Here is a 9091-nt window from a genome sequence, read left to right on the forward strand (position 1 = left end):
AGGGAGCTCTTCTTAATATTTTGACACCAAAATCATGTCGATACACCTTACCGACTGCGAGTAAAGCCACCCACGCTTTAACTTGACAGACTGTATGTCAAACAAAAATATTTTTATTTTAAATAAATTACCCAAAAAAATTATTTTTTAACAAAATAGCTGAATTTTTGAGCCAGAAAAAAATGGTTGTTTAATACAGTTGCATTTTTAAAAAAAAAGTTCATTTACGACTAAAGAGTCGAATTTCAAACTAAAACCAATCAATTTACAATCAAAAATGGAATAAATGAATTTGCAGAATTTCAAGCAAAATAATGAAACTTTAACAAAATAATTGAATTTTCAAGAAAATAGATAGATCTTCAATTAATAGACTTATTTTCAAAAAAGTAGTCCTACTTTCAATCGAGAAAAATAATTGTCTACTAAAAATAGCTCTTCACAACACAATACATACATTTTTAAACAATCAGTTGAGCTTTCAACTAAAAATGTTGAATTTTTATCCAGAAATAGAATACACGTTACATTTATAGTTGAAAAATTACTTTGAAAAAATAAATTTGCAGCAAAATAGTTCATTCTTCAATCAACAAAATGAATGTTAAATAAAGTAGTTTAGCTTTGAAACAAGTAGTTGAATTTTCTACTCAAGAAGATGAATTCCATATAAAAAATTTAATTGTTCAATTTTCAACTGAAAATTAAATAGATAATTTTACAAAAAAAAAATATTTTCAAGCAAAAAAAAAACAATTTTCCAAAAAATAGTGTACTCTTAAACCAAGAAAATGAATTTTTAACAAAGTATATAATTTAACTTTCAATCATATAGTCGCCTTTTTAGCCAAAAAATAGATTCTCAGTAAAAAATATGTAGTTACATTTTTAACTAAAAACGATCAATTTTCAACAAAAATGCAATTGTTAGATTCTCTGTTAAAAAAATTGATTTTCAACCAAAAACAAAAGGAATTTTCAACAAAACAGTGAAATCTTGAACCAAGAAAACGAATTTTTAACAAAGTATGTAGTTCAAATTTAATCAAGTAGTCGATTTTTCAGACAAAGAAAGAAATTCTTAGTGACAAATCTGATAGTTAAATTTATAACAAAAAAAGACCAATTTTCTGACAAAAATAAGTGTATAGAATTTTCCGTTAGGAACATTACTTTTCAATTAAAAAGAAACGAATTTGCAACAAAATAGTTTAATTTTTAATTATCTATATATATTTGATATCACATTCTGCGTTACATTCCCCCCCCCCCATTATAACTTATCACAGCACTTGTTAACCCTCGCCCCCCTTGGCTGGGTGACGTAGTATCTGAACGGCCCCTAAGAGAGCTGAAAAATAACTTCTCCCTTCCAAATTTTGATAAATCACTTTTCTGAAGATCTGAAGATTCTATGCTTGTAAATCGCATCGTCTCGTTTTTTTTTCGTCTAAAAATGCGTGATTTATATTGCGTTTACGATGAGTCACGCGAAACAACTTGACGTTGTAGATCGCAAAAGAATGACGGACAAATTTATTAGAGCGATGCAAGATTAATATTATGAGGGAGTTAGTGAATTTATCGCAAAACGCTACAGGTGTGCAGCTTTAATGTAAAATCCACGACCATAAACTTTTATCATGTTAATTACAATCTACTGCGTACGATCCATGAGCACAAATTAGTTTATATGCTTATCTCTCCTATTATTTGTAAACTTGAATTATGATTTTAGACAGTCCATTTGCATTTGAAGAAATTTGTGAATTACCTTCTAATCATGATGTAAAGTAAATAATAACTTTGCTTGGAAAATTTTCCAAATTATTCACCCAACATTTTATCATTTTTGATCTAAATGAATTTTCTTCGTAATTTAGTCAACAAGCCCTTCATTATTTTTAAAATTTGTTCAAAACCCAAGCGGAAAACGTATACATTGGACGGAAATATTATATGAAAATTATACATAATTTCTTCCACTATGTATAAACTATGTATAATTTTTCTAACTAGGAAACTGACCGTCCAATAATCAAATTGATGTAAACTCCTATTAAAAAAACAGCAAGAATCCAACGACCAAATTTGGACCACAACGACCAAAACAAAGAAACGAAAAAAAACCTAATCTGAAAAAAAAAATTTTCAGTCAAAAATAAAAAAATGTCAAAAAAATGTCCTTTCAGGTAAATGACCGCTAATCAGGTGAATTTTTAAAACTTTCGAAGTTTCTTTGCGAGTTTGCAAAGTAAAAAAATTTGTTAAGTTAATTATCTTCATTATTTAGAAAAACACCAGATTAAAAAAAGACTGTTTTCATGAAAATAAAATTTAAAATTTGTTTTGGCTCTTAGTCCTAAGTCCCAAACAATACATATAATTATACCAAGTTATACCAAGTCTTCTTAATCACTTGAGACTAATTTGGATATTTCCGCTAGTAATGATGATACTAATTATTTTATAATGGCAGAGGTATTTGAGAATTGATTAAAATCAATAAATTATAGCTCTTCTTGATCATAACAATTTTTTGAATTCTTAAAATATGGGGGGGGGGGAGCGGGTTCTGAAATTTGAAAAATAATACCGCTTGTGACAATTTGTATAATTTCGGTGCAAATAATAATTATATAAAATTATCTGTTGTCAACATGAGAATACTTTTAATTAAATTCTTTAGACTTTCGATTTTATTTGAGAACATTGATATAAGTTAAAGATTAACTAGGCGGAAAATTGACTTAACAGATTAGAACCGACCCTTAAAGAATTTTGCCTCATTTGTTTGTTTAAATCTAAACTGAATTAATAAAAGCCAATAATAAAATCCAATTATTCTTGGATGAAAGTTAATTTTTATGGTTGAAAAGTCTAACATTGCAATTTTGGTCCGGAAATCATTATCTCATTTGCTTAAAAATTCTACCATTTGGTTGAAAATTGAATTAATTTGTTTAAAATTTAACTACATAGTTTAAGTTGAACCACTTTATCAACAAAATTAATTGTTTGAAGATTCATTTCTTTAGTTTAAAATATGAATGTTAAAGTTTTTTCTTGAAAAATTTTGATTAAAAACGCCAGGGCTTGGTTGAAAATTAATCTGTTTTGGTTGAGGATTCAACTATTTTATTGAAAGATCGTCTTTTTTGTCGAATTCAATTTTTTTTGTTATCTACAAAATGCATCATTTTGATTTGAAAATTTAAGAATTTGGTAGAAAATTAAACTACTTGATAAAACATTCATGTATATTGTTGAAAATACGCCTATTTGGGTAAAATATTAATCTTGTTTGTTGAAAATTTATCATTATGATTGAGGATTCAAATATTGTCCAAAAAATCGCGTCTTTTGGTTGAATTCAATTAATTGAAAATTCTTTTATTTTTATTGAAAATTAGTTTTTTTGAATTGAAAATAAAAAGATTCTATTTTTTATTGAAAATAGATATTTTAAAATGAAAATTTGATATTTTTTGTTTAAAAATTCGTCTTTTTTGTGGAAAATTCGCTTATTTGGCTAGAAAAAATGTTATTTTTTGAAACTTTATAATTTTCATTGAGGTTTCGACTACATTGTTAAAAATTCGTATTTTTTAGTTGAATTCAAGTGGTTAAAGACTGGTTTAAGAGTGGTTAACTGAAAACTTAATGTTTCCATTTTTGATTAAAAGTTGATCATTTAAATCGAATATTGATCTTTTCTGGTTTAAAATTAATGTATTTTATGGAAAATCCATTTTATTACTTAGAAAATTATTCTTCTTGATTTAAAATGCATTCTTTTTGTATATACAAATATTTTTGTATATATGTATATTTATTTTTATATTTCCTATGTTTTTAGTTGTAAATTTATTTTTTTTAGTTAAGAAATCAAGTACTTGATTTAAAGTTACGCTATTTATACAAAATTCATTTTTTTATAAATCAATCATTTTTTTTGGTATGCAACTATTTCGTCGTAAATTATATTTGCTGTTGAAAATTTAGCTGTTGCGTTGAACAGTCGTCTTGTAAAAAAATATTTAATCACGTCTTTTTTGTTGAAAGATTAACTATTACATGGTTAGTTGAGAGTTAATTTTTTGTTTGTTTTGTAGACCATTGTTGTTTAGTAAATAATCTTCTACTTGGGTAAAACATTGATTGAGCTTATTGGAAATTCATCATTCTCACTGAGAAAATGATCTATTTCATTGAAAATTAACCTTTCTGAATTAAACATTAATTTTCTTCTTGAAAATTCTTCTTTTCCGGTTTAAAAGTTAACTGGTTTCGAAAAAGTTCAACTTTTTATCTTAATAACTTAACTATTTTGTTAAAATTTCGTCTATTTATGTAGAAGATTAATCTTGTTTGTTAAGAACTAATATCTTTTTAGATTAAAAATTCAGTTATTCGGAAAAAATCCAACTATTTTGTAAAGTTGAATTATTTTGTTAGAAATTCAACGGTTTTGTTAGATTCATTTTTTTTGGTCAACAATTCATTTATTTTCTCTTTTAACTATATGGCAGTCAAATTATCTTTTTTGGTTGAAAATTAATCTTTCTCGGTTGAAAATCAATTTTTTTGTCGAAAATTTACATGTTTTCTAAAAAATCTGTCTTTTTAGATTGAAAATTCGACTATTCAGTTAAAAATCTAACTAATAAATTTTATTACACCGACAATATTGTTCTTTAAGGTACCCACACGAATTCAAATTTTATTTTTTGATCGGAGAAGTGTCACGTGCTACAAATCTATGCGACCTTTCTCTTAAAACCCCTCCTCCCCCCACACACTTAATACGTGTACAATCCCTTAATAAATTTTCCCTAAACTAAATTATTTTTTAATAATTAAAATTGAAATATGATTGCTTTCTATTTTCAGTTTCGTTTTATGGAGCAAGCTACATACATTTTCCGGTCCAAGAGGCAAAAGGTGCGACTGACATAAGCTTCCGATTTCGAACTCACCTGTCCGATGCTATTCTGCTGTTGGCTGCTGGGAAGACGGATTATTGTTTAATCAAACTCGAGGCTGGCAGATTAAAGGTTCGTTTCTCTCGTTATTTCCCACTATTTATAGAAACCTTCCTCTTCAACACGCTTCAATTCTAACTTCACGCTCGCACAGCTGCTTCAACGCATTAAGATCTGCGTGAGCTTTCGACGCGTTTCTTTGTTTCTACAAAAATTTAAAACAAATCCGTTTTATGAACTGCTGCTGCAGAGTAAATAGTCGCGTTAATTCACAGATGTAAATATACGCATGAAAATAATACAGTCTTGCAAAAACATCAACAATGATTCTCCTTACAGAATTTTCAACATATATCTATAACATATGTATGTATAAAAGGGTAGTGTAAAAATTGACATTTTAAAAATAGACCGTGCTGTAGAAAATATTTTTTCCTTTTAAGGACAAAATAATGTAGTATAAATTTGAGATAAAACCAATAATACCTAGGTCTCCCTCATCTGCCTTACATTTTTTAAACACAGTAAGCCCTAAGAATAAATTTCATCTTTAAATTGGATTAAAATGCTGTAGCACGCTTATATGACGAACGATAAAATTTATCTGACGAAAATATTTATTTGACATATGTGATATCTCAAACGGCTGCGTCTACACTGAAAAAAATTTCTTTCGAATTAAGTATGAGATTTCGTTATACATTTAGTCAGCGAGTTTTTGATGTGATTTCGGCATGAAATAGCATGCGTTTTTTTTATAAAATATGACGATCATATTGTGATAGGGTTGAATTCCAAAATAATAAATGCATAAGCGAAGTTCGAAAGCCGGAATAGGAAGTTCGTTCCCGAGTACTCTTTCGGTATGGTAAAGTTGTTTTGACATTGTGTACCTGCTCATGCGCAGTTTGCGGTAACAGATATATTCAAAAATAATTAAAAATTTGAATTTCAAGGCGCTTTATCACAATGTTATTATTTGTAATTATTTCACGCATGCGATTGTAATTTATATTATATACTTTTTGATCAAAAGATACTTCGAAAAAAAATACCTGTTTTTTTATTAAAGAATTTCCTGGGAAAGATAATAAATGTAATTTAATATTTGTCTGAATAACTTTTGCTTGACGGTTCATAATATCTTAATCTTTTCATTATTCGACATGCACTTGTATACTTCTTTTTAAAAATAATTGCAAGTTGTGTTTTTTTAATTTTTCATGGCTATTATTATAATATAAGCATACATTTAAATAATCTTTAAAATTCTTTATGAAATCTATAAGTGTTCCTTTTTCTTTCGCGTTATATAAAAAATTTAATTGTGTTTCAATCATTATCATTGAAATTGATGTCTCAATATGTCCAGGAGCTCCTTATATTTAGCCAAAACTCGAGGCCAAAATATTTTACTCGATTAATATTTTGAAATCTATTAAAATTTGTTGAAACCGATTGAAATTTGTAAAATCTTTAACATAATTTTTAAATCCGTAGAAGTCCCTTGTTTATAAATTGAATCGAACTTATTATTCAAAGTTCTATAAAAAAAATTTAAAAATCCCTAGAAATATCGCAAACTCCTTGAAATTTTTGGAGACTTAATAAAAACGTATAATTCCTTAAAATTCAATGAAATTCTATTTATTTTCCAGAGTTTTCTAGAAATCCCTAAAAATATTTGGAAATTCTACAAAATTCTTCGAAATCCTTTGAAATCTATGGTGAACGTAATAATCAATTTAAAAAGTACAAATCATTTGAAAACCCTTGAATATAATTTAAATTAACTTATTAATTAAATTTCTCTAAAACAAAAGTTTTAATCCGTAGAAATATTTGAAATTCCTTGAAATTCTTAGAGATTTAACAACAATAACATTAAATTATACTGTTTAATTAAGGTTTTTAAAAAACAGTTTATTGTAATTAAAAACCTTGGAAACTTTAATAAGATCTTTGAATCTGGTAAAATTCATTAAAAAAATCGTTTGAAATGATTAGAAATTTTTTTAAATCCGTGGAAATATTTTTGATCTAGTGGTTGTTCATTAATTACCTAACGCAAATTTCATCCTTTTTACCCTCCCCCCTCTATATGACAAACCGTGGAGAAAGCCTATAACCTCCCCGTGAAAATAAAAAAAATTAACGATATGAAATATAATAAAAATTTTCCGATCAAAAACTCATATTTATACTGTCATAAAATTCAACACAAAAATCAACAAATGTAGCGTTTAGGACTTTTTGTAATAAAACAGAACTTATTTCTAAACAAAAGCTTTTGTCTGTCGAACCTTATTGTTTTTCTTAATTGAAAATTTTCATGAATAGTAATTAGTGGAGCTTTTGATATTTCATTTTTTTTTCAATTCTGCATGAAACGTCGCTCTCATCCACCGAATTCGTGCCCTAGCCATTACTATTCTTCTTCATTTTCAAATTTTTTAAAAACGGCTAGAAATTATTTTTGACGAATAGCTGCAATTTGTACCGGACCATTTTTTGAAGTTGAATCTGATGCACTATACGACTTTGATGGCATTGTAGTCTATTTATAGCTGCGATATAAAGACTTCATGTGGAGTAACTGTGTCTTTTTATGCCATTCTTACCGAAGGACACATTATGTCATATGGAATATTTTCGCACCCAGAGAAAACTTCTTTGCAAATTGTGTTCTTGAACGTTTTTGTCATAAATAAATTTCGAAACTTCCCTTTATCTTTAGAAATTTGCAAGTCGTTTTGACAGTCAGAAATTGATAAAAACCGATGAAAAATGTTAAATAAATTTAAATATTTAGACATATCATTAAATCCTTTTAAAAGCTTAAACACCCGTGGAAATTCCACGAAAAATCCTCTGCGGAATTTGTATTAAGATGAATTAAAGTAGATTAATATAAATTGTTGTTACTTTTTTAAATTAAACTTTAAATTTAAATTAAATTAAATTGAATTACCTATAAAACTAAAAAAGAAAATTAATTCTAGCGTGCAATATAATTATAATATTATATAACATAATGTAATATTAAATATAAAAAGAATATCAATTAAGCGCACAAATTTAATGATAAATCATAAAGTGCAACAAATTAGATCACTGAGAGGTCAATAAGAGAAAAAAAATTCCACCCAGAAATTTTTAATAATAATGATATTCCCAATGTAAAGATAACTCGAGAGCTCATAAAAAAAGAGTTTATTATGCATATAATTTAAATATAATCCTATTTTTACTTAATTTTTATTTTAGTCAATTATATATTATTAAGAAGATATTAAATGTGTAATAAAACTCTACAGTCAGTTATAAAAATCGAATGATATTTTTTTTATTAGACAACAAAATATTAAATAAAATTGTATTCTATCGAAAAATTGCAATATTGAAATTACAGGTGATGCGTTTAGCTCGGAAAGATTTTTTTTCGCAGTACACATATTAGCTGCGGCAAAAATATTCGTATTCGAGGGAATTGTTTGACTTTTATTTCGAAACGATCGTTAACGGAATTTAAATGCAACTTAATTATTGACTTTATTTTGTTTTATGAATGTTTCGAAAGGTTCTATCAGAAAATATTTATTTTACAACTAGAGAGTGGCTTATAGCGATAGTTTATATTTTCATTCTCAAAATTTAATATTTAGTAGAGTCCAACAATATTTTCTAATTATTTACTATAAATATCATACAAATTATCATGATACAATTTTCTATATCAAAATTAGTAGAGAATTGATGAAAACATACCAACAGAAAATTCGAATTATTAGTTAAAAGGGAGATTTTATATTCTTGCAAATCTGGAGTGTTTTGCGGAAGAAATGTGCAGCTATACAGGTTTTTCAGACAGTTCCCTAATTCAAAATAGTTTAAATTCGAACTCTTAAAATTTGCAGTTTTACCAATTTTAACATTTTTATTCGAAATTACAATTGTACAGTTCCAATTATAAATTGAAGTAGAACATTTTTTTACACAAAACAATTTCTTTTTCTATAGAGTGGTTCAACAAATGTCAAGAATAAAAAAATATGGTGCATCTTGATATTATTTTACTAAATCATAGAAAGAGAAATGTATAAATT

At 26.6% G+C, this 9091-nt stretch overlaps 1 protein-coding gene across 3 annotated transcripts in view; it reads left to right on the forward strand.

Moving 5' to 3' along the window:
- LOC117171503 (chondroitin sulfate proteoglycan 4) overlaps positions 1-9091 on the forward strand; it is a 128407-nt gene that overhangs the window by 32787 nt on the left and 86529 nt on the right. For all 3 annotated transcript variants that reach the window (XM_033358870.1, XM_033358871.1, XM_033358872.1), the window contains exon 3: positions 4894-5057. In XM_033358870.1, coding sequence (XP_033214761.1) covers positions 4894-5057 — 164 coding nt within the window. The remainder of the gene's footprint in view (positions 1-4893; positions 5058-9091) is intronic.

Source organism: Belonocnema kinseyi, chromosome 4 (assembly GCF_010883055.1).
Source record: "Belonocnema kinseyi isolate 2016_QV_RU_SX_M_011 chromosome 4, B_treatae_v1, whole genome shotgun sequence".
Taxonomy (NCBI): Eukaryota; Metazoa; Arthropoda; class Insecta; order Hymenoptera; family Cynipidae; genus Belonocnema; species Belonocnema kinseyi.